General features: G+C 54.8%; 2 protein-coding genes across 12 annotated transcripts; one reads left to right on the top strand and one right to left on the bottom strand.

Moving 5' to 3' along the window:
- Positions 1-1,917: 1,917 nt before the first annotated feature.
- On the bottom strand, positions 1,918-12,402 carry MAFK (MAF bZIP transcription factor K). Of its 5 annotated transcripts, none has more exons than XM_086854902.1 (3): positions 12,268-12,402; positions 4,228-4,307; positions 1,918-3,053 (listed from the first exon to the last, which is right to left on the bottom strand). In XM_086854902.1, exons 2-3 carry the CDS (start codon positions 4,261-4,263, stop codon positions 2,619-2,621), a joined length of 471 nt encoding a protein of 156 aa, XP_086711028.1. In that variant the 5' UTR covers positions 4,264-4,307; positions 12,268-12,402; the 3' UTR covers positions 1,918-2,618. The 5 variants fall into 5 exon arrangements, with proteins under 5 accessions (XP_086711028.1, XP_086711029.1, XP_023792569.1 ...); XM_086854903.1 differs by lacking the exon at positions 12,268-12,402 and adding an exon at positions 11,639-11,911; XM_023936801.2 differs by lacking the exon at positions 12,268-12,402 and adding an exon at positions 11,352-11,373.
- On the top strand, positions 10,442-25,757 carry LOC111936077 (lysosomal alpha-glucosidase-like). Of its 7 annotated transcripts, none has more exons than XM_023936795.2 (22): positions 10,442-10,636; positions 10,932-11,034; positions 13,243-13,347; positions 16,872-17,403; positions 17,602-17,747; positions 18,236-18,401; positions 18,890-18,986; positions 20,019-20,138; positions 20,401-20,519; positions 20,589-20,720; positions 21,473-21,583; positions 22,383-22,496; positions 22,658-22,742; positions 23,082-23,199; positions 23,547-23,680; positions 23,777-23,928; positions 24,055-24,203; positions 24,293-24,434; positions 24,613-24,711; positions 24,836-25,000; positions 25,081-25,227; positions 25,434-25,757. In XM_023936795.2, the coding sequence occupies exons 4-22, from the start codon at positions 16,882-16,884 to the stop codon at positions 25,494-25,496; spliced, it is 2,781 nt and encodes a 926-aa protein (XP_023792563.2). In that variant the 5' UTR covers positions 10,442-10,636; positions 10,932-11,034; positions 13,243-13,347; positions 16,872-16,881; the 3' UTR covers positions 25,497-25,757. The 7 variants fall into 7 exon arrangements, with proteins under 7 accessions (XP_023792563.2, XP_086711020.1, XP_023792567.2 ...); XM_086854894.1 differs by having other exon boundaries at positions 10,929-11,034; XM_023936797.2 differs by lacking the exon at positions 10,932-11,034 and having other exon boundaries at positions 10,512-10,636.
- Positions 25,758-26,336: the final 579 nt, after the last annotated feature.

Below are 26,336 nucleotides of genomic sequence, written 5' to 3'. Positions count from 1 at the left end.
GTTCCTATCTAGCCAGGAATGTTACGGAGCTCTGGAGCTGTTTTAAAGACTGGAAGCATTTGGGCATTTTCAAGTCAACTGGCCTTTTTCATTAAAGTTTTCATTTAAAGCCCCAACAGTGCCAGGAGTCTCCATTTTGCCTGTTTTTGGAGGCACCTGTAAGGTCTGGGAAAGTGTCCAATGTCTGTGAGCTGGAGAACATGAGAGGACCAGGAAATGACCATAACATCTTTCTCTTCCTCAGCTTCTGCTGTGGGAGTCAATAACTGGTACTGATACACAGGACATCGATCTGCCTGTTTGGAGATAGGGAGGGAATGGAGGAGAAATGAGGTAACACTAAGTGTCATCCAAACTCTACTTGTTGGAAAATCACTTGAAGGAAACTCCCTGCTCCCTTCCAAAACACGTGGATCTGGCAGGGGGAACGAGCCTTCAGGAAGCATTTCACTGACACCCTTTCTGGCTCAGTAAGGTCACGGATGTCGATGTTGGGGACTGAATGAGAACCAAGTCTGAGGTTTCTCTTTTCATTAACCTATTTCACAAAGGATCCTCTTGGGAAATCCAGAGACTCCGATGACAAGGTGAAAAAAAAAAAAGAAAAAGCAAGCTAACAACTTCTTCCAAAGACAAGTAGGGCTTCACTAAGTTTCTACCAACTTACTGCCATTCAAGGTAAGACAAAGCCTCAAACAACAAATTATACTGGGTGTCAGATGCCAGTTCACTGTCCTCTTTCCAACAACGGTAGCACTTGATTATTCTCTTTCAGTCAAAACCACTTATGAATTCTCCGTGATCTTTGTTTTCTGTTCTGGAGCCCAAATTCTCTAAGCTCTTCTCCTCAACTTAAGCCTCAACAATCTCATTCTCTTCTCACCTGCATGACAACAGGCATCGTCCATTCCACAAGTCTCTGACCTGCCCTACAAAACACACAGTCCCTTTTTTTTCCTACTTCAAGAAGAAAAAAAAACAACAACAAAACACACAAACACCAACATAGCTATTTTTTTTTTTTTTTACAGTGACCTGGAAACATTCATCATTTCATCACTGCTGTGTGACAGCAGAATGTCTTTTTCAGCTTCTCAAATCCTGCCTGCAGCCAAGCCAGAAATCCCTCTCCTGAACCACTGCTCAGAGCCAAACAAACAACTTCTCGATCCCAATTCTCCTGTCCCCTTCACACACATTGATTTTCCATCCTGCCCTCTGTGTGCCTCTCGGGATAACTCACCCACTAGCAAGAGAAAGCATCAAGTTTCAGGGTCACATTCACACAGGTTGTCTGAACACTGAGGGTTGTTCACTGTACTCTTTGGATCCCAAATTCAGCATCTGATGTGCTACGGAGAGGGGAAGACTCTTCCAAGCTCCCATCTGACCTCCCCATAGCCCTTCTCTGATCACCAAGGGCTGGTGAGCACAGCTCTCCAGCTAAGGATGCTCATTGCTAACATACCTATGCTTTTGTCAAAGAGGAGACTCTAAACTTCTCTCCTCCTAGCTGAATGCTATTGCCCTCTAGTTACACTTCAGTGTTTTAAAAACATCCTTCCAAAACACTCTGCAAAACCCCTTCTCGTAGTGCTGATCCCAGCAGAACTGTCCCACCTTCTCTCACAGCCAATTCCGCCTCCACCAGTAATATGTGCAGCATTTTTCCTCCTCATCTCCCCTTCTCCTCCCCATCACACTGCTCTTCACAGCATTTACTGTGCCTCCCTCCCTTCAGCTTCAGGTAACCCAGGAAAAAAAAGCTGCTACTTCAAGACTGCGGATCATTTGGAAGAAATAAACTGCATAAATATACCAAATTCACAGGCACACCTTTGGGAAGGAGCTATCAGGAAACTTGGGCTTGGAATAAAGGAGGCTGCAATGTAGTTTTTTTACAGGCCACACAGGTAATGGGGCATATTAAAATATGTAAAATATATATTTTTCCATATTTTAACAGCATGGATTGAAAACAAAAGGTTATTCTTAATGGGTGTGGTCAGACCCAAGCATTTATCTCCATCATCCTCCCACTCCCATCCACTCTCAGAAGGATTAAATCAAACCCAAAAAGCCTATGTTCCTGCCCTCACAATATCAGATGGAAGTGGGGGAGGTAGGGGAGACCCTTCTTACAAGGAGTAGGAGGCCACTAAAGGAAACTCTTTTTCCCATACATTCATCTCACATGATGATTTCTACGGTCCGTATGTTTCCTGGCTCTTGAGCATCATTCACGAAGACTCCGGAGGCTCCTCAGGTATCTTCTCCCAGCTGGAAAGCTGCCCACAGCTGAGAGGGGTTTGTGGAGGCAGAGGGAAGGAGGAAGCAGATCTTGCAATTTGTACTGCGTACAGAGCTCAAATCCTGGACATGAGAGGTTGATGGAGCCACTGAGTCCAGACAGAAGCAGCCAGTTAAGTTCCCTTTGTAGGAACCCTTTGGGTTTGTTTGTTTTTCTCTTTTCTTTTTTTATTTTCTTCTGTTTTTTGCACTTTTGGAAGAGACTTCTTAAAATGCCAATTCTTGACGTGACCAAGGACTCCGGAACAATGCATAAGAGCCTTATCCCCTCCCCTCTGAAAGGCTGCTAGTTCCCCCCACCGAGGGCACTAGGAGGCTGCTGAAAACGGCACAGAACTGGATGAGATTTCGGCTGATTTCACGATGGTGATGACACTGGTGGTGGCAACTTTGGTCGGGGTAATAGGCCCTCGCGCCACAGTACGAGCGAAGGTCTGGAGTGCTTCGTACTTGGAGCGCAAGGCATCCAGCTCTAGCTTCATGCTGCTGTTTTCTCTGGCCAGCTTCTCCACCTCTTGCTGCAGCTCAACCCGCTGCCTCTCGAGCTCCTCTTTCTGAGTCACACGCTTGATGCGGCAGCTGGCAGCGTAGCCCCGGTTCTTCAGCGTGCGCCTCCGCTGCTTCAGACGGATGACCTCCTCCTTGGTGAGACCCCTCAGGTGCTGGTTCAGCTCCCGTACGGACATTGACACGAGTTCATCATCACTCAGCACTGGGGCATTCTCTCCTGACTCCTCCTTTACCTGCAAATACCAACAGCACAGGGGTAGCAGCAACCCGAGGCGAGCAGATGCTCTGGGCAGCAGAAGGAGAAAAGGCCACCCCTCAGCAACGTGACATCCCTACCTGGAAAACACCCCTGATGTGCTGTGGAGAGCACAAGCTCCACTAAAATGTCGGGGTTAAACATGGCAGAGATCTGAGCACTGTAGTTGTCTGGGTTTGGGTCACCCTCTTAGGTCAGAGAAAGCAGTGAGCTTTGCATACCCAATGTGAACCCAACAGCAAGATTTCCAAGGGGATAAATGTAGAGTCAGCTGAAGCCTTTTTTTGTGAAGTCCTTTGTCAGGACCTGGAATTCATAATGAATGTTAAAGATGACACCTTTTCCTAGCATTACACTGGGACACCAGTGCAGCATCTCTAAAGCAGAATAGCTGCTTCTGTGCAGGGCTTAATTCAGCATTTTGTGGTTTTTCATTGAAGAAAACCAAGCATGCTCAGCTTCAAGGACAGCCTGATTTGGTTTTGCTGGGGCACAGCATGTAGTAACTGAAGTTACATGAGAAAACCACCAAGGCCTTGCCCTTTCCTTTCCAAGCACATTCGCCACTACCATTATTTTCAGAGTCACAGAATTGTTTAGGCTGAAAAAGACCTTCACTATCACTGAACACCGAACTTTAAAGACACCATCCTTTTGTCTTTTCAGCAATTGCAGGACATGCGGAATGAAGAGCCAAAACACTGGAAAGAAATTTCAGCAATGCATGAACAGCCCAGGCACAGACCACCAGCTGGTACATCCAAGGCATTTACTGTCTCATGGATCTGGGAGACACCAGCTGAAAAAGTTCATTCCCCAGTGCCTCCCCATCCTGAGAGTAAAAGTACTTCCTTGCCAAGACTGGGAGCACTGGTTTCAGGATGCTGCCAATACCTCCTACAGTCAGAAGTCTCTTGGATAGCTGCTGGGATATGCCAGCCTCCATGCAACCCCAGAGACTTCAGGCCTCTTTCTGGATAATGCCAGTATTCTTCTACCCTAACCTTTGCTGTAGACAGTGGGAAATTGTATCAGCACCCATTTCTAAGAGTCTCTTGGAATGAAAAAGAACAGTCACGTATGACCAACATCGCACAGCTCTGTGACAGCCTCCCCAACCACCCAGCACCACCCACTCAGCTTTTCCCTACCTTTAATGCCTTGTTCGGTTTGGGATTAGTCGTCATAACCTGAGCACAGTCTTCCGGACAAAACTGCTCAGAAATTGCAACTGGAAAAACAAAACAAGGTTTCCAGGTTAATCTCAGAGGGCAGGAAGAAGATACCCAACACACAGCCCAAACCCCCCAGTCAACCACCATTAAAAGAAATAAGAATACAGTTGTTTGAACTGGGATGGATTCAGGTATCATTTACCCTATTCGGATAAGACAAAGAGAAATTTGTGTTGACAAGTGCTTTGCTTTTTAACACCAAGATCTCATATTTTGCTGTTAACCACGCTAAGATCCAGCACAGAAGATAGGGCAGGGAGCAAAGAAGGACACCCACGTTCATCTGTAAACAAGAGTCACACTAAGCATCACACAGCACCTTGCCTTGTGCCACCCCTTCCCAAGGGGAGAATGGAGCATAGCCTCCAAGGCCCTGTCACTGGCTCACCTCCCTCTGGAGGCATCCCAGACGCTCCAAATGGCCTATTAGGGACTGAATTAAGAGTTACCTCTGCTCATAAAAGGCACTGAAAAGCCACAAGACAACAACTCCCTTCATTCTCATTTTGATGATTATTAGCCCGGCTCGAAATTGAGCCAGCAAGCCGGAGAGAAGCTGCCTGGTTTGTAACCTGCTTCCAGCGCTGTCCCCACCCAAAGGAGACGCTACCAGAAAACCCAAACAACAGAAACAAAAGCCCCCAATAACAAAGCCAGGAAGGAGTTCACCTCTCCCAACACACCAAGACTTGCTTCCCAATCTTCCAGCCCCAGACTGTGAGAGCAGACCTTCTTGCTATTTCTAGTGATGTGGAGTCATGTCCATCGACAGCCAGCCCGTCCCCTGCCGCGACACTGCCCTTCGCTCTCACCTCAGCCAGCGGCTGGCAGAAAATGCACCTGCCCGCACCTCCACCCAACCCCGTCACCCCGTGGTGACGGCAGCGCGACGGTCCCATGGTACCTACCCTGGGAGAGGCACCGGCAGCCGTGCCACCATCACAGCCTCTGCTATGGCTCCCCAGCGGGGAGGGGTGAGGCGCCGGTGCCCCTGACACAGGGCGGCTTGGAGGGCTGCACACCCGCGGCACCGCAGAGCGCTGCCTGTCTGGCGGGAGTCCTCTCTTCCCCCCACCTTCTCCAGCCCAGCCCAAACCCTCCCCATTTCCACGTCTGCATCGTGTCACACATCCTAATCATTCATGAAAAATCCAGCCAAAGCATCCCAAGCATGATTCCCTTCTGATAGTTGCCATGGTGACCTTGGGAAAGTAGCCAACCCGGAGACAGTCACCATGGAAACAGAGAAGCCCAAAAGCAATAATGACTTCAGGTCATGTCTGTGCAAAGACATCACGAGGTCGTCGGAGAGTAAACAAACTCATTCATATCTGCAAACAGGGGTGGAGGGATTTGGGGGGGTGCAGAGGTGGGGTGTGGGGACCAGTGGGAGCTGGGTGGGTGAAGGTGCTGGCTCAGCCCGTGCTGCTGTCACTTGAATTTTATCAGTCAAGGCACCTCATCATCACACGACTTACATAAAAATCAAGATGAAGAACAGGAGGAGAAAAAAAAATAATCCTGTAATTGCAGAGCTGCAAGATACTATCCTAGATATTAGGGAGTGTATTTAGGCGCCTCCTCTATTTTTAAGCCCGAGACAGCACAGCTCTCCATGTCTGGAGGAGGGACAAGGACAGCCGCACAGCACACAAGCCAAGATGCTCCGTGATGAATGGACCACTTACAGCAACTGGTGTGCGCTGCATTTTCTAGAGCATCACCGAGTCCTTCCCTGCTCTCCTCCAGCACTGAGCCCCACCCCGGGCACACCTCCAGCCACAGCCCCTTGTCTCGCCAGGACAGCAGGAGTGGGCAGGGCATGGGGGGACAAGTCCCAGCCCCGCTCAGCTGCCTCCGACAGACGGGGATGTGCCCAACCTCTGTCTGCTGCTCTTCAGAGCGCGATCTCCTGCGAGCACGGGCACCTCTTCAGACCCCAGCACTGCCCCTTCACCGTCCATCGCTTCCCCTCCGCACCAGGCATTGGCTGCCCACCCCTACCTCCCGGACAGAGGTGCAGACGCAGGCAGGGGCAGCTGGGGGAAGGAAAAAGCTCCTTGTCTTGGCCAACAGGTCTCGGAGTTGAGGAGCGCAGAGGCGCTGCCAGTGCGTAGAGGAAAGGGCCGGCAGCCCCCTCCCTGCAGAGGCGCAGCCGGGCCGCAGGCAGTTGGTGCCATAGTTATGCAGTGAGTCACCAGCTGTTTACAGAGTTTGAGAGCTCACATTCCCACAGCATCAGAAACTCTTCCTTCCCTCGGCGGCATCCCCCCTCCCTCGCCGCCCCCGTCCCTACAAGGGAAGGGGCGCGCTGGGCGCGCTGGCCGCTCGCCGTGCTGCGAACGCCGGAAAAGGAAAGGCAAAAAAAGGAGGGGGAGGCCAACGACAGCCCCGTCACACCCACCAAGTGCACAAAAAGCCTTTTGATCCTCACCCAGCGCGTCTTCAAAGCGTTTTCTGCGCCAGCCGATGGAAAAACTGAACGCGGCCACTTGGCTGCGCGGAGATGGAAAGAAATGTAAAGTATCATGGAAAACAAGAGCCGAGGGGTGAGGTTGCCTCCAGTGGGGGTCAGCGTGAGGGCTCACCTGCCACCCCGAGCAATGCTCCAGCCCTGAGTGATGAAACCCTTCTCGTCACCTGTTGCTCCATGTCACCAAAGCAACAGCTCTTTACCCTGCACATTCCTCAGCGGACAGCACAGGCGCTCGACTCAGCGTATTCTGCTGCACACCTGTCTCCCCACACACACCAAAGCACCCTGGATGGGCCAGCATCACTCAGAGATAGGCTGGGATCCACCCTACTGTGCCAGGGGCCATGGGCCAGAGCTGCTGCTGACACAGATTAACGAGGAGCTTCAAGGCACCATCAGGAATTGTGATGCCAGACCCTCTTGAAACAAGGGTGGGAGACTGTGGGCTGGCCTAACCCTAAGGGCAAGATTTTATAGAGCAACTAGAAACACTCAAACAGGCTCAAGTCTCACACTCAGATATGAGTGCCAGGGAGAGTCTTATCTCTGCACTAGGTGAAGGCACAGGTGTGGTTCGGGCTTCGCTTGAAACCGATACAACAACTCTTGCAATCCTCACCAGCAGTCCTCCTGGGCTTTGGGCCTCATCTCCTCATCTACCAAATCCTTCCCATCAGGATTATTTGGGACTACAGCTACCAGCAAGAAGACACTAAAAATCAGCATGTCATCTCCCAAACTTACAAAGCAAAACCCTGCAATGAAATCACAAACCACTCTGCAAACAAGTCATACCCAGCAGCGTTCCCTAAACATGCTGCACAGGGATCTTCTGGGACCCCGCCTGCGATTTGATTATTAGAACCCTTTTAGTCTTTACCCTACTCCTGCCCTTCTTTCCTTAATTGCATTTGCTGCATCACATCTAAAATTAGGAGCTCAGCTTTTTGGAACGAGGACCACACTACATCCCTGCTCTGTAAGCAGTACGACACACTTCGAACGCCACATCAATAAAGCAGCAAGTAGTATTACACCAACTGTGAGGGGAAAAAGCTTTTCCAGAGCAGCTCCACGCTCATATTTACAGCAAGTGTTTTGACTGTGGGTTACATAAAGAGCCCTTGTAATTCTGCAATAAAGTTACCCATTGACAGCCTTGCCAACGCCCTCTCTCTCTCTCAGACAGCTCCTATGCATCCTGCAGCATCCTCCCAAAAACCTGGAAGTCTCCAGCTGACATCCTAAGCCTGGCAGTCTCAGCTGAGAGCATCTAGAGATCCCAGTTCCTTCGCTTTGAAAGGGAAAGGCAGCAGAAAGCCTGACTCAGGCAGAGGAAGGACAGAGCTTTCCACACAAGGCTTGCAATTAATAAAGAAAACATGCCAGAGTGAGATTTCAGACTTTCCACGCTACAGGGCTTTCCAAGCGCATTACACATTAAGGAATTACTATAAAATCACTGCCGACATCCGACAACTGCAGATGAACTTGAATTTTGAAACTCTTTGTACGCTGAAAGACAACCCTGGCCACAACACGAGTGCCTGGCAGACAGCTCTGCTGGTGTTTAGCTTCCATCCTCACACACATACAGCAAACTGAAAACATGCAACCCTCACCTTCCGCCAGGCCAGCGACGACTTCCCGAGGGCAGAAAAACAGTGCAAGGTTCAAGCGGCGACAGGGATCTGTGCCATCACGTCTCAATTCGGCACCGACAGCTACGCAGGGAATACTCTACTCATTCCCGAACGCAGCCATTTAATTCCTAGGCAGCTGTTTAAATTTCTCGTTTATCCGCAAGTTGTTCCCAGCTCCAGAGCGCCAGCCAAACGGATGTGCCTACCACGGGTAACATCTGAGCTGACAGGTGAAGGCAACTACAGATGCTTAAATCCTCATCGCCGTGCCTCTGCCGCTCGGAGGCACGACACGGATTTCCAGCACATTGCAGCATGGTAGGCAGAGCACCATCCCTCTCCCCATCATTCAAAAAGCCGTTCTCCTGCTCTGACAAGCTTCACACATCCTGTAAGGCAGACTGACACTTGTCACTCATTTGTAATGAGAGCGGGGAGGGATGGGCTGGTGGTGTGAATCAGAGAGTAGAGAAGCATATGCGAGGCAATATATTTGACATGAAGAGAGAGAAGACACAAGGAGGGGGTGAGTCACTGTTTACTGTTCTAGAGGAGCTCCACGCAGCCCTCGCCCAGCTGGCCAGCTTTCCATTTCCCTTATGGATCGGAACCAGCATACAGCAGCAAAGAGGAGATTCAGGAACCTTCAGAGCACATTTGAGAGCTGCCAGGACACAGCTCTCTGAGGCGCTCTCTGGGGAAGCCTGGACACGGATCAGACAGTCTTCAGTGGTTTGGTAAACAACCTAGTCAGAAGCTGCAGAGAGCCTGTGGTTAGGGAGCAGGGATATGGAGTACCAGGCGGGTACGCCTGTGTGTCACCTCTGAAACTTCATGGAGGAGGCTGAAGGGAAAAGGTATGTGACAGCCAGCCCTGGTACTGACAAGCTTACAGCACTTTTTCCATCACGTGCTTGTAAAACGCGGTGACAGAGACATACTGGAATTACACCTCAGCATCACCAGCCCAGAGATGCAGCTTCCCAGCCGGACACCCTGAGCCACCAAGTAACAAATAACTTGCTTGGACACACAGCCGGACCCTGGGGCACAGCTGGGATTGGGATTCCTAACTTTGCTGCTCCTGATCCCAAGTGCCAGCCATCAAGTCAGAGATCTTCACTAACTGCTAATAATGGAACACAGTGGCATCGCTATTTGGCGTCCTGCAATACTGCAAAGCAGTGGGATCCACTATGAGCCTGTCCCTCCACTCGGGAGCGCAGTGCCAGGGTAATTGCTCTCATTACTGCCTTCCCCCAGCCCTTGTGCTGATGGTCACAGAGCACTGCACCGCTTGTGTTTGCTTCATGCTTGGAAGACTCTCTGCCCAAGTTTGAAGATAGCTTCAAACAATAGCTGAGACAGAAGTGGAAACTGCCTGTTCATCTCTACAGGGTGCTGAGCCTGAAACTTCCTGATAATTGAAAGTGCTAGCACCACTCAAGTATTTCACAGCTGGATGTTTACAAAAATGATCAGCAAGCAAGCTTATCCCACAAACCCTGACTGCTGCAGGGGCCAGCGCTCCCAGCTGTCCTTTCTTCGCTTCCCAAACATCTCACACAGCTAGAGATTTTCAATACCAAGTCCTGCAGCACATTCCATGCCATTAATCATCTTCCAATGCTGATGGAAATCAGAGGGTATCAAGCTGATCTGTATTTTTCCCTTTCAGGAGGCACACAGCAGTACTGAACTCCATGCCGCAACAGATTGCTGAGAAGGGCGACGGCGCAGAAATGACATAAAACATGACAAAGCACGCTGTCCTTGACAGGCAAGCAGGGAAGAAGAAAAAAAAAGAAAAAAAAAAAAAACCAACAAATTTCTACCTCTGGTTCAGAAACAGTTGTGAAGCAAGGCAAGAACCTGGCATAATACAGCCGGGAAGATTTAACAGGGCTCAAAGCCCTGTCAAGCTCAGAGGCCGCAGAAGAAGCGGGCAGGGTGTCCTAAGGGCGAGAGTCACCGAGTGCCCAACCTTGCGGCAAGCGGCCCGGGGCTGCTCGGGGCTGGTCCGGCAGCCCCGGCGGGCGGGAGCGGAGCTGCCATTGGGCAGCAACAGCGTCCGTCAGCCCGAGGAAGTGACTGCACGAGGAAGGCTTGAGGAAGGGCTCTCCGCAGGCAGCACCGCGGACACACGCGGAAGGAGAGGGGGGAAAAAGCGGAGGGGCTCCTTTCATCAGTGAGAAAATAACAGCAGGTAAAGTCGTTCGCTGCTAAACCCCGAGAGCAGGCACGGCTGGGCCGCCGGGCTGGGCCGCCACAGGGCTTACAAAAACTGAAAGTGCAAGGAAAAGGCGTGCAGCTTCTCAGGGAAACACTTGGCTCTCACTGGCTCCCTCCACCTTCCGCAGCCCCAGCTCAGCTTCAGGCACGCTGGCAAAGGAGGGGGCGGCCAGGTGAAAGCGAAAATGGAGGCCTTTCCCTTTTCTGTAACAACTTTGCCCAAAGGGGGCTCGTTCCTAATTTGAGACCTCATGGCCTGCTTTCAGCAGAATCTGTAAAATAAATCCTCCACGGAGGAACCCACGAGGGAGGGGAGCGGGTTCTCGGCCCGAGGAAGAGGAGGAGGAGGAAGGAAGCAGACCCTGAGACACCGTGAGTTTGGAGATCTCAGTTCCCGTCGCTCGTGGCCTGGATGTTTCCCCACCTTATCCCGCTGCCGTCACGGGGAGGCTGAAGAGGTTCCCCCCACCCACCTCCTCACTTCTGATTAAATCCCCAAAGCGTCCCGCACCCCCCGGACAGTCACGCGGCAGTGCCCGCTCCGGGAGTGTCACCGTCCCCTCTCCTCCCACCGCCAGTCCCCGGCGAACTGAGCACCGCGCTCCCAGGGCGGCCCCAGGCACACGCATCCCTCCCTCCCTCCCTCCCTGCCCACAGGCTCCGGGACCAGCCCCAACACAACCACGCACCTCTCCCTCTTTCGACCCAACCAGCAGCTGTGCTCAGCACAGATAAGCCCCCCACCCGCCGCGGCCCTGACCCCCAGCCCATCCGGCGGGCAGCGCCTGGCGTTTCCCGGTGGCGGCTGCTCCTGCCCGATAACCCGGGGCGGACAGCGGATCACGAAGCCGCCACCACGCCCGGCCACCGCCGCGGCCACGCTGCCCGGCCCCGGCTGCGCCCCGGCTCCCTCCGTACTACAAAAGCTGCTATTTTTAGCCGGCGGAGCGCGCGGCGTCACAACAGGTTTCCTCACATGTATTTTAAGAGCCATTCAAAGGCAGAGGCAGGCAGCGCGCTCATCCTCGGGGGGAAAGAAAAATAACAACAAGAGACAGAGAAAGCATCGCCCCGGCAAACACCCAGGGGACCCCCGGCGTTCTGTCACGTCCCCGAGGGTGCGGGGGTGCTGCCAGCCCCGTCCCACGGGGGTTGAGCGGTGCCGGCTCCGCACCGCTGCGAGGTGACGGGGAAGATGTGACGGCGGGGCCGCGGCGCCCCCGCCCCGCGGGGGCTTCGGGGGCCGCTCGGCGGGGGCGGGCGGCGCTCCCCGAGCCCCCTCCCGCTCCCCACCGGCGGGGCCGCCGCCGCCCGCCCCTCGCCCCCCGCCGGGGCCCACGTGCGCGCCCGGCCCGGCCCGGCCCGGTGCGAGGGGCGGCGGCACCACGTGCCCGGCGCGGTGGTGACTCAGCACTTTTACCTCCGCCGCCCCGCCCGCCCGCGCCCGACCGGACCCGACCGGACCGAGCCGGACCCGGGCCGGACCCGGGCCGAGCCGCCCCTTCCCCCGCGATCGAGCGGCAACGCGCGGCCACCCCCCCTTCCCGGCTCCGACCCACCCCCCCGCCCCCGCCCCCTCCGCGCCGCGCCCGGGCGGCTCCTCACCTGCGTGCCGGCGGGAGCGCCCCGTGGCGGGGGCGGCGGCGGGGGCGGCGGGGGCGCGGGGGCGGCGGCGGGGGCGCTGCGCGGCTCCCTCCTCCCTCCCTGCCAGCGAGTCCCGCGGACAACAACAAGCGCGGGGCGGCCGCCTCCCCCCCGCCGCGCCGCCGACCAACCAGCGCCCCCGCCGCTTCCGGCATGGCGCGTCACCGCGCGCGTCACCGCCCGGCCCGCCCGCCCGCCGCGTCACCGCCGGGACCGCCCGCGCGCTTCATTCATGGGCAAGGGCGCGGGACGGGCGGGGCGCCGCTGCCGGCACGTAGTCGCCCCCCTTCATCCCCGCCCGCATCCTCATCCTCATCCCTCCTTCATCTTCCTCGCCATCCTCGCGCTGATCCTCATTTCTCTCTTTTATGACCCCTTCATCCTCATCCCCGTCTCCTCTGTACCACGCCCCGTGCCCCCGCCCCGTTGCGAGGCTCACCCCTCTCCGGCAGCTCCCTACCGCCCGGATCAGTCCCGGTGGAAGGGGTGCAGTTGGCCGGGGGTCTTGCGCGCTCACACACGGGTGCGTTTCATAGAAACATAGAATGGTTGGTTAGGGAGGGACCTTAAAGCTCATCACGTTTCAAACCCCCTGCGATGGGCAGGGACACCTTCCACCAGACGAGGATGTTCTAAACCATCTAGACTGGCCTTGAACACCTCCAGGGATGTGGCATCCACAACTTCTCTGTGTAACCTGTGCCAGTGCCTCACCACCCCCGTGGAAAAGGTTTCTTCCTGACATCTAATCTAAGCCTGTTCTTTGTCAGTTTAAAGCCATTATCCCTTGTCCTGTCCCGGGATGCCCCAGTCAAAAGTCTCCCTTTAGGTTTCTTGCAGGCTCCCTTCAGACAGGGAAAGATGGCAGTAAGATCTCCCTGAAGCCTTCTCTTGTCCAGGTTGAGCAATCCCTGTTCTCTCCTCCTTTCCTCATAGGGGAGGTGCTTCATTCCTCTAATCGATTTGGTGGCCTCCTCTAGACTCCAACAGCTCCATGTCCTTTCTATGCTGAGGACCCCAGAGCCGACACCAGCACTGCAGGTAGGGTCTCTTCAGAACAGGGCAGAGGGATAGAATCACTTCCCTTGAGCTGCTGGTCCCTCTGTTTTTGGTGCACCCCAGGTTGGCTTTCTAGGCTGCAAGTGCTTTGTTGCCTCATTTCCAGCCTCTCATCTACCAACACCCCCAAGTCGTGGAAGGGCTGCTCCTGATCCGTTCATCTCCCAGCCTGGATTGATACCAGGCATTACCCGGGTGCAGCACCAGCACTTGGCCTTGTTGTGTGACAAATCATGGTGTGGAAACATGTCCTGGGCATCCCAGTGATCTTGGGAGGACTCACTTTTTCCCTGGGCTCCTTGAGGTGGACACTGACCAGCCTTGTTATCCTCCACTAGCTGTGGACCAGCCTTTGCCCAGCACTGCCTGTCCTGCAGGCCCCTGAGCATTGCAGCAGGACCAAATCCTGCCCAGGGCTGGATCCTCAACCCAGTCTTTGCACTTTCCTCGTGCTAAACACAGCACCCTGACCCCAAAGGTGTGAGCAGCATTTCAGACCCTGGGGATATCCAACAATGATGATAATGTATCAAAAAATGTAATAACAGAGGCAGTTGACTAAACCAAACTGCCTCCATCTCAACTGGGTTTGTTTTGATTTCTTTGTGTCCATAATAAAGTTAGTCCCACACAATTTGTGCTTTCTAGCCTTGGGGCCAAATGTTGGAGCAGCTCTAAGGTCCATAACTGAGGCTGTGAATAAGATCCCATCTTTCCCTGCTCCCTTTGAACAACACGAGCTGCAAAACACAGGGAGCCTCATATCTGGCACAGCCCCATGGATCTGGGCAGCCAGAGCAAGGTTTAGATGAATACTCCTCCCTGATGTTAAGAAATCCCTATTTATCATTGGAATGGAACTAATGAGGTTGGCTAAAGCTCCCAGGTGGTGGCATGAAGCTGCTGCCCAGTGTAGCTGCAACAGCTTTGGCCTCCAGCTCTCCCAGATTTGCCGACACTGGTTGAAATCCTGCACTGGAAGCTGGGACAGGGTGAGCTAAGGGTTAGAGGGCAGATTTCAGCCATCACTGTGGTGGCCACTTGTTACTGCTGAGGATGAATAGATCACGCAGACACAGGTCGAGGTGTGGTGAAAGAAAGAGCAGAGTTTATTTTTCCTCCCAAGATTTATAGGCTTCTTACCACGGCCAGGGATTGGATGGTCAGGATAACACTTTCTCACTGCACTGGCCATGAGAGATGCCCATCACAAGATGTGTAACAGAAAGAATGTACACATATCTATGTTTACAGTTACTGTCCTGGGAAAGTCCTTAGAAAACTATGTTAGCAAGCTCAGAAGCTGAGTTTTCAAGGCAACAGCCACTGATGCCTCTAAGGTTTGTCTCCAGATCTCCTTTCCATCTGGAAAGGTTCTAGTGGCTCAGAGAGCCAAGACAAGCAAGGAGACGGATGCTGGTTGTGGGAGCCTTTGGGGCCACTGATGTCCCCAGCACAGCCACCTGTGCCTGTGCTCTCTCTGAGTTGTGATAACCAAGAGTGGCCAGAGCCATCCTAAATCAGCCAGGATTTATCCCTGAGACATCCACGAGATGGTGGTCCTCAAGGGCAGGAGGGATGGGCTGGTTCCATCCTGGATGGGGCTTTCACCCTCTGTGGTGACAGCCCCACACATGGGGCTCACCAGAATTGAAGCATTTCCCCGTTTTTGCAAATGGGGTTCGACAGATCACATATGGCAGGAGGGGAGTGACTGTGTCACCTGAAATTTTCTTTCTGGGTGAATTACCCTGCTCACAACAGATTACTTTTAATTTTTATTCCCTGGGGAAAGTACCTCTGCTCCAAAGGTCTGTTTTCATTCGCTGCTGAACTTTAGACTGTGGTGGCCTTTAATAGTAAACAAGGAGCCGCTCTCCAGTCCCTTGAAAAGCGGGGAAGCCTGTGCAGTGCACACACTTGTTAAGCTGATGAAGAATGCATGGGAGACAGGACCTCTGGTGAAAACTTGGATGGAAAAAGGGTGGTGTGTGGAGTTTTGTGAGTCTGGCCCACGTGCTGTGTGCTCAAAACGCGCCCAGCATCACGAGTCCCTGAAGCCACTGAGCAGGGACAAAGTTCTCTCACCCAACAAGCGGGCACAGAGGCGTTCGTTCTCTGGGTTTTGACAACCCTGCGTGCATCGGCAGGGGAAAAAAAACCTTAAAAAGCGCTGATCTCCCATACTCTCCTCTCTTGAACTGCACCTTGAGCCTAGACAAAAATATTAAAAATAAAATTGTAAAAAAGCACGTAACGCGGGGGAGCGAGAGGAGGAGGGGCGTGTGGGGATGCGCTGCTACTAGAGAGGCGCGGTAGGAGCCGGCCGAGCGGCTCATCGGGTGTTTACGGCGGAGCTGCAGCGCCGGGAGCTCTGCCCGCTGCCCGCAGCCACAATGTCAAGAGGAGACACGTGTATGTAAGCGCCGGCACGGCCGGAGCGGGGCCCGCAGGCGGGCAGGGGCTCCCGGGTCCCCCGGGGACACCCCGGCTGTGTGTCCCCTCCGGCGCTCCCCGCTGCCAGCCCTGGCTGCGTGTGCCGGTGGCGTGCGGAGGTCCCGGGGCTCCGGCGGCCCGGAGCCGCCCGCGCTGGGGAAGCGGCGGGCGCTTGCACAAGGCGGAGGGAGGCGCTGCCGCTCGGGGAGCTTGGCGGCCAGGCCCCGGCCGATGCAGCCGTCGTGGCGGCCCGAGCTGGGGGAGCGCTGCCGGGAAATGACCCTGCTTCGGGGGGATGGAGCCGTTTTCTGAGCACGGAGCAGGGTGAGGGGAGCAGGGTCTGGGTGAGAGTGAGGAGACGGAGACAAGAAAGTTGTGTCTCTTTTTTAGGATGCTGAGATTGGTCCCTGCAAACTTAACAGGAGCATGGGGGTCTCCTTCGCTTAGAGTACGGGAGGTGTTTGTCTGAGAGGTTGTCAGAATCAGCTTTTATCAGTGGAAAGCAAAGACTAATGGCATATTCCCAGCCATCCCTTGCCCAGCCCTCCTCGGGTCTAAAACCTCTGAGTCAGGGCTTTGGACGCTGACGACTGAGGATGCTCGAAGAGGATGCTCAGAGCAGAAGAATGCTCGGAGCAGAGAATGCTCCACACCTGAAAGCTGCAGCTCTCAGCATCACAGCTCTGTTCCCACAGGAAGAGCAAGCTCGGTTTTGCTTGCACCTTCCAGAAACACTGCACCCTGTTATTTCAGACCTGGGAAAAACTCTTTGAGAGCCCACTCTGCCACCTCCCAAAAGCAAATGGTGCTTTGTCCCTTGGGATCGGTGGACAGTCAGGTGTCAGTGTCTCCCTGCACTCAGCAGAGTCAGGACCACCTGCCTGACCTTGGCAAAGCTTTCCTTTGCCGAGTTTGCCAGGTGCATCTTGGCTGAAGGTGTAGATGTGATGCTGCAGGGTGCTGAGGCAGGCAGGCTCTGCCCAAGCCACAGGCATCAGGAGAGGGGGAAGCTGTCCTTGAGGCCTGGTCAAGCTCTTCCCCTCTCTGCCACCATCTCCCTTTCCATCCAGCACCAGAACAATGAAGTCGTACCAGAAGCTGACAACAACACAGCCAGCAGCATGCCGGGTGGAAGAAGAAGGGGCTGCTGCGGTGCCCTCCGGCCATGGGAAGCTGGCCCCATGGTGGGTGGGCAGTGGGCTGCTGGTGGCCGCTGTCCTGCTGAGCACCATCACTGTCTGGGTGCTGCGGCAAGTATCGGGGGGCTGGCTCGGACCCACACCACCCCCCAAATGTCTCCTGGTACCCGAGAGCCATCGCTTCGACTGCTACCCAGAGCGGCGCGTGGTGGTGACACAGGAGCTCTGTGAAAGCCGAGGGTGCTGCTTCATCCAGAGTCCCCCACCGGCACAGGGAAAGCAGGGGGTGCCCTGGTGCTTCTATCCCCCTGACTTCCCCAGCTACACCCTGGAGAGCCTCAACCAGACAGCGCTGGGCATGGTGGGGTTGCTGGTGCGAAGGGAGAAGGCCTATTACCCTCAGGACATCGAGAAGCTGAGGCTGGATGTGGAGTTTGAGACGGACACACGGCTGCACATCAAGGTGAGCCTCCTGCTGGCTGCCCTCAAGAGCCTGTGCTCCTGACTCTTGCACCTGTCATCCCCTGGGTGACCATCCCTTGCTTGGACCAAGTCTGGAATCTGCTGTTCTCCAGACATGACTGTGTGGGGCCAGTGAGCATCTCCAGCCCTTTGCCCTCTTGCTTTGCTATCTTTAAAGCACTGTTTCTCCCTTCTGCAGATAACAGATGCAGCCAACCCACGCTATGAGGTTCCCTTTGATGTTCCCCGGGTGATGAAGAGGGCAGAAAACCCCATCTACAGTCTGAACTTCTCCTGGGACCCCTTTGGGGTGCTGCTGCAGCGCAAAGCAACAGGGACGGTGCTGTAAGAACCCACCCTATGCTCACACTGTGGCAGGTGGAGAGAAGCTTATCCCACCCTAGACAGAGTCCAGCATGCTTCCCAGAGGGTTTTCATCAGGAAAAACACATGCTGTGAGATCTCCAGCCAATTATTATTCTTCGTCTTGCATCTTTTGAGCATTGCTCACATAGGGATGTGGCAGCAGGTGGCTTCCCAGCCCCAGGGACTGGCCACATGCTTGCTCTGGCCATGGCAGAGCTGTGTGGGATCAGATTCTCTCCAAAAATTTCCCAGTGCTCTGATTCCTCCCAGGGCCGTACAGAAGCTAAACATTGTGTTGATCCCAGTACATCACCGATAAATGATCTGGTGGCTTGGGAAAAATGCCAAGTAACAGTTGTGGCTTTGCCCTCTACCTGTTTTTGGGTTTCCTTGGCTGTCTAAGCTATAGGGACACCTATAAAGAACCCTCTCTTGACCCTCTCTCTTTCTTGGTGTCACCCTGGCAGGCTAAACACCACTGTGGCCCCCTTGATCTTTGCTGACCAGTTTCTCCAGATATCCACATCACTCCCATCCAAGTTCCTCTATGGGCTGGGGGAGCACCGTGGCAGCCTCGTGCACAGCGTGGAGCGGAACACCCTCACACTGTGGGCCCGCGACGTCTCTCCCACGGTACATCTGACCTCTCCTTGTAGGGGTGCAGGGGGTGAGGGCAGCAATGCCACTCTCCTGTGCTTTGGGCAAACCCTGGGAAAGCATGGCAGGGGTGGGCAGCAGCAGTGGGAGAGGCTGAGGATGGCTGAGGCTGATATGTGCAGGTATGTGCGATTTCAGAGCAATTGCAAAATGCTCTTGGCACTCCAAGGGCACTGGGTGTTTCCGCTCCACCCTGCTCCTCGTGCAATGTGTTGTGGTGAGGCAGGAGGTTTCCTTCTCATCCAGCCCAGCTCAGTAGCAGCCCCTGAGCTGGAGGAAGAAGCAGCCTCCCCTGGCCTTAAGCTCCAAACCTGTCCTCATTCCTTGCCTTACTCTCCAGAGGAGTGACAGATGCCTGGTTAGGTGGTGGCAGCATATGCAACTCAAGGTTTATTCACCTGCACTGACATGGGGCTCTCCTGCTTTGCCCTCTTTGCTGTCTTACCGGGCACCTCTCCTTGCAGGAATCGTTCAACCTGTACGGCGCCCACCCCTTCTACCTGCTGATGGAGGAGGGTGGAAATGCTCATGGTGTTTTCCTTCTCAACAGCAATGCCATGGGTAGGTGTCCAGGGAACCCCAGGCTGGCTTGTCCATGGTGGAAGACCTGGCAGATCAGGACAGATGGGAGCTGCCAGAGTGGCCAGTTTGGGAACTTGGGGTGAGAGGAAGCCATAGAAGGGAAAGATGTGGTTTGATGGCTCCGTTATTGGGCACAGCCATCTGTTTCCTGGCTATGCCGAGGCTCTTTAGCAACTGCCGAGCAGTTTAACCACACGTCCAGCTGAGTTGCCATCAGGAAAGCAAGTCCCTTGCATGCAGGTCCGTGCCCATTCCCCCTCCACCAAAGTGTCCTTGCCCCCAGGCCCGGCAGCGGGGCACGGCTGGGGCACAGCCGGGGATGCCATCTGTCACCCGCGCTCTCCCAAGCCGTGCTGCGCCAGCTGTGGCCATGGGATCTGCCCGTGTGTGCCAGCTGATGACACAGCAGCTCCCGAGGGCTCCTGCCGTGTCAGGGGCGGCACCAGGACCACCCGTTGCTCCCAGCAGCTGCTTCTTGCAGCCAGCTGGGATGATGCTGCTCACACCGGGGCTCCGGAAGCTCCAGCTGTGCTCAGCTCTGTTGCATGATGATGCTGAGGAGGAGCTCCTCTGAGATGCAGCCACCTCAGCTGAGGTGTAAAGGCTCTTCCATGTGAAGAGCCCTTCCCAGGAAAGGCCTGGCTCCCACGTGCTTGCTTGTACAAGTAGCTCTCAATTCACTTAGGAGGGGATTTCAGGGAAGGATGTGAAGGAAAGCACTGCACTTAAGTGCTTAGTCTTGGTTCAGCAGTAGAAGCTGGCACAGATTTGAGCTTAAAGAGCAGATTTTTCAAGATAGCATAAACCCATGATCTCTCTGGGCTGTGATGATTTAAGCTTCCAGACACCCATTTAACGTCTGTTGAATGCAAGGCAGGGATTTCTCTATTCCCCTGAGTGTTGCCTGTGGTGCTGCCTGGGCCCCATCATAGGGACTAAGGTCTGGAGGTTGCTTCCCAATTGTCACTACCTTTTTCTCTCCTCTTTCCCTTTCTACCATCCCACTCAAAGAGGTGGCTCTGCAGCCTGCTCCAGGCCTGACCTGGAGGACCATTGGAGGGGTGCTGGATTTTTACATCTTCCTGGGGCCTGATCCCAGCATGGTCATCCAGCAGTACCAGCAGGTGATAGGTAAGTGTCCACACCCCAACACAGCTATCTGCAGGCACCTTCTTCAGGCCCACATCCCTGTCTCACCCCAGCTTCAGCACCATCCCCAACCCTCTCAGCTGGGGAGGGATCAGCATCCTCTAGCCATCCCATCCCCAGCCCTTCCAGCACATTGTGGGCAGTGATCACCTTCTATCCTCCTTCTCCCCTTACCTTCCCATCCTTTTGAGATGCTGCTGTCATCTTGGGAAACCCCATCCATGCTCCCACTGTCCCACTGCAGGTTTCCCAGCCATGCCACCCATCTGGGCTCTTGGCTTCCACCTCTGCCGCTGGGGTTATGGATCCAGCAATGAGACGTGGCAGACCGTGAGAGCCATGAGGAACTACCAGATCCCCCAGGTAATCCCCTGGGCCTGTGGGGCAGAGGGTCCAGTCTCCATCACCCATTCCTGAGCCTCTTTTCTGCAGGATGCGCAGTGGAATGACATTGATTACATGGATGGGTACCGGGACTTCACCTTGGATTCCCAGAAGTTTGCTTCCCTCCCCTCCCTGGTGGAAGACTTACACAAACACGGGCAGCACTACGTTATGATCTTGGTATTGACCCTCTTCTCCCACTGTGCTGTATTTGCTGCAGAGATGTCAGACAAGGGTATAATGGATGCTCCTGGTCCCAGCTGGTCATCCTGGGGGTTTTTGTAGGAGGCCAGTTCCCAGTGCTGGTCAGGCAGCTGTAAACTGTGATTGGAAATCCCCTAAAGCAGGGACCTCAGAAACACAGCCAGGTTCTTGTGCCGTGCTCCTGTTTTTCTGTGGATACAAGCATGGCCCTGACCCCTGTGAGAGAAGGAAAGGAGGAACTGTGGGTCAGGCAGTTTTACTTGTGGGTTCTCAACTCAGGTGCCCTCACATCCCCACAAGTGATGGGATCTTGTGACCTGGCTGTGATGTCCCTTCTTCCCTGGGTTCTGCTTGCTGGAGGCAGCAAGGATCAGCAGATCCTTGCAGGGGAAAGTTGGATTTCCTCCTCATTGAACTCTGTAGTAGCCCAAGCCTGTCCATGACCTGACATTTCTTGCATAAAAACAAGATTTCTTGTATTTGTATATCTTGTAAATATATCCTCCCCAAAACGCTGTAACGGGTCCTGGGGACTTGCAGAAGTGGCGTTTTAGAAAACATGCCTGGAAATGTTGAGGCAAGTTTCTCTTCCCCTTGGGGGGAAACAGCCACTCTGTGTGGGCTCTGGCTGACCCTGTCTGGATTCTCTTCTGTGAATCACACCGGTCTGGCCGGGGTAGGAGCTGTGGTCTGTCTGGAATGGCACTAACCCCCTGCTCCATCCCCAGGATCCTGGCATCAGCAGCACCAGCCCTCATGGCTCCTACTGGCCTTATGATGAGGGTTTGAGACGGGGCTTGTTCCTCAACACCACACAAGGGCAGCCACTCATCGGACAGGTGAGAAGCTCCAGGGGAAATCCCAGCCCAGTGGGTTGTGCAATACCAGGCTTGGAATTTCATCACAATAGAGGGAAAGCCAAGTGGCCAAGGAACTTCTCTGGGATAATTGCCAGAGCCTAGCTCAGCCCTTGTCCTCCTCATCTGTCACCTCCTGGTGTCTTCACCAGTGCTGGGAGTTCAGCAGAGGAGCCTGTGGAAGTCATATGAGCTTAACAGAGTCAGCAGTGCTGCCTAAGGCTGATCATCTGATTTCCCTCCCTTCCTGTTTCTGGGGTGAGGGGAGGTTGTCTGTGATGGACAGTGTGCCTCCAGACCTGCTCTGCAGCTGTTCCCTCCCACTGTGACCCCTCTGGCTGTTTTCTCCCACCTGCTCTCTCTTGCCGTCTCCAAGGAGAGAGCTTTTAATGTAGCCTGAAAATATGGGGGAAAACGAATCGGCTAAAACTCTTGGAATGAGGCAAAGCACAGAGAAGTTATGGCTTTTTCCTGACATACTCTTTGTGAGGTGGTATCAGGCCGTGTGCAAGTGGGGGCAGAGAAGCTGCTCCATCAGCTGCCACTGCCCACGGACTGTGGGGACTCCTCAGCACCCGGTACTCCCGGTACCACGGAGGTGGGAGTGATGCTGTGTGTGTGTAGCACCCAGGACTTGAAGCATTGTCTGGGTTTATCTTTATCTCATTGCCTGTTTCACCCCCAGTTGAAATCCTTGGTGTTCTGTGGTACTCTGTTCCCCATGGTGGCTCCCCACAAATCACCTGCTTACTGAACCCATGGAATTGTGGTGTCCCCACAGGTCTGGCCTGGTTTCACTGCCTTCGCAGACTTCTCCAACCCAGACACACACCAGTGGTGGCTGGAGAACCTGCAGCACTTCTATGCCCACGTGCCCTTTGACGGCCTCTGGATCGTAAGTCCTTCCTTGCCCAAGGCTTGATCCCTGCCAGCAGCTCAGCTCATGCCCAGTGTGTGTCCTGGCAGGACTCTTCCTCAAATGCAGCTTTTCCAGGTCTACCACTAATCAAAAAAAAACCACACAGCTGAAATTGCTGCACAATTTTCTTGGCTTAGGACATGAATGAGCCATCCAACTTCATGGATGGGTCTGAAGATGGCTGCCCCCCAGGAGAGTTCGACAGCCCACCCTACACTCCAGGTAAGCAGGGAGATGAGATACGTCTCAGGTAGGTTGTGCACTTTCAAATTGCTGCCAGCTGAGTGGGGTTAGAGGAAAACCATTTCTAAGAGACATTGTGTCTCTTTTACCTGAATTCCTCCATCCCTACCTTCATGTGCCAGTATCCATATCTAAGCCAAGCACACTTGTTAGGGCCATGTCAGGGTGCAGGATGGGGCCATCTGCGTGAGCTTTTTGTGCTGGGTTGGCAGTGCCAGCTGGCTGTGGGAGGGCTGACCCAGAGCCAGTGAGTGTGAGGAGTCCTTATCCCCTGCACCTCATCACCACCGGGTCCAACTGGGCTCTCCCTCCTGGCAGCCGTGCTGGGCGATTCCCTCTCTGCAAAGACGGTGTGTGCCTCGGCAAAGCAGAAAGTCTCGGTGCACTACAACCTCCACAACCTCTATGGGCTGATGGAAGCCAAAGCCACAGCAAGGTACCTGAGCATCCTGCTTCCTCACAGCCTGGGGATGGTTGGGACAAAATCCTTCTCAGAGCTGAGTAGGAAACGGATGGGGATTTGAGTGTGATCTGAGGGGGAGAACCTCTGACTGCTCATAGCCGGTGGGATGGAAATAACCTGGGGGAAGACTGGAATCAGTGCTGTTCTGGGAGGAATGGGTGAATGAGACTGATCCTGCTGGAAGCTTTTGCCATACTGCTCAGACTGACTCTCCACCCCTCTGCCAGGGGGTGGAATTTTCCCTCAACTGTTGTGGGATAAGGAAAACACCTGGTGGGCGGCCCTTAACTTCTTCCCCCACCTCTCCTGTTGTTTTCCAGCGCCTTGATCAAGATCCGGGGGAAGCGTCCCTTTGTCATCTCCCGCTCCACCTTCCCCAGCCAGGCCCGGTACTCGGGGCACTGGCTGGGTGACAACCGGAGCCAGTGGAAGGACATGTATTACTCAATTCCAGGTGGGTGGCACAGAGCCCCTGCCAGCACTCCTAGAGCTTTCTGCTTGTTTGGAGATGTCTCTGAAGCTGTGTCTTATTGACTGTCCCTGCTCTCAGGACTGCTGAGCTTCAGCCTCTTTGGCATCCCACTGGTCGGGGCAGACATCTGCGGCTTCTCCGGCAGCACCTCGGAGGAGCTGTGCACCCGCTGGATGCAGCTCGGTGCCTTCTACCCCTTTGCTCGCAACCACAACACCCAGAACGAGAAGGTCAAGGGCAGTGTGCCCAGTGGGAGGCATCCTAAGGGTGGGATGCAGGATTTGGGATGTGGAATGGGGGATGCAGGAGGTGGGGTTGGGGGTGGGACAGCTGCTGACTGCCCACGTCTCCCCCAGGCCCAGGACCCAACAGCGTTCAGCCCCGCAGCCAGGACAGCCATGAAGGATGTGCTGCTGACCCGCTATTCCCTCCTGCCCTTCCTCTACACCCTTTTCCACCGTGCCCACCTGCAAGGGGACACTGTCGCCCGGCCCTTGTTCTTTGAGTAAGGCCACGCCCAGCGGGAGCTGGGGACATGCTTGGGCTGAATCACGGAGATGCGCTCCATCGAGCGGCGTCTCCATCCCACTGCAGATTCCCTTGGGATGTGGCCACGTGGGAGCTGGACAGGCAGTTCCTGTGGGGCCGGAGCCTGCTGGTAACACCAGTGCTGGAGCCCGGGGTGGACTCAGTCACAGGTTACGTCCCCCAAGGCACGTGGTATGACTTCTACACGGTGAGGAGCATCACAGCATTTGGCCAAGGGCTGGGTGATCCCTGCTTGACCCTCTCGGGGCTGTGGGTGGGAAGCCCTGGCTGAGGCCAGTGAGCCCTAAGGGAGGGAGGTTTGGGGATGGCTGCTCCCATGCCTGAGCCCTGCTGCCTCACACCCATGTTTCTCGCCACCTGCCCAGGGCTCCTCGGTGAACAGCAGTGGGGAGACGTTGAAGATGTCGGCCCCTCTGGAGCACCTCAACCTGCACATCCGGGAAGGTTCCATCCTGCCCACCCAGGTGAGTGCCCACCCATCACCTCCCTGGGTGCTGTCCACAGTGTGTGTGTCCCGCAGTGCCTCAGCTCCTGGACCCAAATCCCCAGTGGTCGTGGTCCTACAGAACCCATGTCTTTGAACCCCAGAAACCAGGAACCACCACAGAGGTGACCCGAGGGAACCCCCTGCGTCTCATCGTGGCCTTGTCCTCGCATGGCACTGCCTGGGGTGACCTTTTCTGGGATGATGGAGAGAGCCTGGACACCTTTGAGAAGGGCAATTACTCCTACGTGGTGTTCAATGTCACACAGGTGGGATGTGGTGGGGAGGGCAGGAGTGGGGCGTCCCATGGTATCTGGTCACCTTGAGCTCATGCTGTCCCCTCCTACAGAACATCTTCACCTCCACCGTCCTCCATGCTAGCACCGAGGCCACCAAGGTCACCATTGACACGCTGAGCATCTTTGGAGTGCAGAAGCCGCCCAGCAAGGTCCTCCTGAATGGCCAGGAGAAGACCTTTTCTTACCTGGACAACCAGGTATGGTCCCATTTCCGAGTGCCCTTTTCTGGGTGGGGGTCCTCATCCTGAGGGTCTCCACCCTTCCTCCTCCAGGGTCACAATGTAACCAAAGAGAGGGTGAGGATTTGGTGTGGCTCTCCTGCTGTGCCAGGGTTTAGGGGGACACATTCTCCACTTCCCTCCTGTCAAGGCTGTCTCCCAAAATGTCTCCTCTCCCCTTACAGGTTCTCACAGTGAGTGACCTTGGCATGAGCCTCAGCCAGGGCTTCTCCCTGCAGTGGCTGTGAGCAGGGGCCGTGGGGTCACCCTCACCCTGCCAGGACACCCACCTGGGAGATGTCCCAGCCCCTGAAGCCGGGATGCTGCCAAGGAGAGGACATCGGGCACTGTCACCTGCTGCTGCTCATCCCCCTCCAGCACAGCTGGGGACAGGGGACGTGGGATGGGGCTTGGCTGCTGAGTGCCCCCTGCACGGTCCTGGGCGGGTGGTGTGGGTGGGGTGTGGGTACCCACGGTTCCTGCTGCAATAAAGGCACGTGGAGATCTTGTCCTCGGAGCATGATATGGGGACAGAAGGGGTGGCAGGGGGGAGAGGGGATGGGCAACCAGCTTCTGTGGGGCCCCCAGTTTTAGTCCTTGTCCTTGGTTCTCCTGACTCCATCACCCTGATTTCAGCTGCTCAATTTTAGCCCAAATCCAACACCCCCAATTCCAACCTTCCAGTTTCAGTCACTACTTTCAGCTCCCCAACTTCAGCCCTGACTCCAGCATCCATTCCCAGCTCCCTAATTCCCCTCTTTGATCTCAGATCCCCCAGTCACAAAATCATTTAGGCTGGAGAAGACCTCCAAGATCAAGTAATCACTTTTTCAAATACACCATGACACTGAGTGCCACATCCAGTCATATCTTGAGCACCTCCAGGGACCACCATCAACCACCCTGGGCTGCCCTTTCCAATATGTAATCCCCTTTTCCGTGAGGAAATTCCTCCTGATGTCTGATTTAACATCCCCTGGTGCTGCTTGAGACCATGTCCTGTTGTCCTGCTGCTAATTTCCTGGGAGAAGAGGCGGGTGAAACCTGCACGAACCCCGTTTCTCGAGAAGATGTTGACACACCCCGCA

This window comes from Cyanistes caeruleus, chromosome 17 (genome assembly GCF_971803275.1).
Source record: "Cyanistes caeruleus chromosome 17, bCyaCae1.hap1.1, whole genome shotgun sequence".
NCBI lineage: Eukaryota > Metazoa > Chordata > Aves > Passeriformes > Paridae > Cyanistes > Cyanistes caeruleus.
This window is presented reverse-complemented; position numbering and strand designations above follow the sequence as displayed.

What these genes read in the sequence shown, in the direction of transcription:
- MAFK (XM_086854902.1), bottom strand. Translation starts at nt 4,263, where the DNA reads ATGACGACTAATCCCAAACCGAACAAGGCATTAAAG. An exon ending in AACCGAACAAGGCATTAAAG is followed by an intron (nt 3,054 to 4,227) that starts GTAGGGAAAAGC and finishes TGGTATTTGCAG; the next exon opens with GTAAAGGAGGAGTCAGGAGA.
- LOC111936077 (XM_023936794.2), top strand. Translation starts at nt 16,097, where the DNA reads ATGGAGCCGTTTTCTGAGCACGGAGCAGG. An exon ending in GAAGCCAAAGCCACAGCAAG is followed by an intron (nt 23,200 to 23,546) that starts GTACCTGAGCAT and finishes GTTGTTTTCCAG; the next exon opens with CGCCTTGATCAAGATCCGGG. An exon ending in CATGTATTACTCAATTCCAG is followed by an intron (nt 23,681 to 23,776) that starts GTGGGTGGCACA and finishes CCCTGCTCTCAG; the next exon opens with GACTGCTGAGCTTCAGCCTC.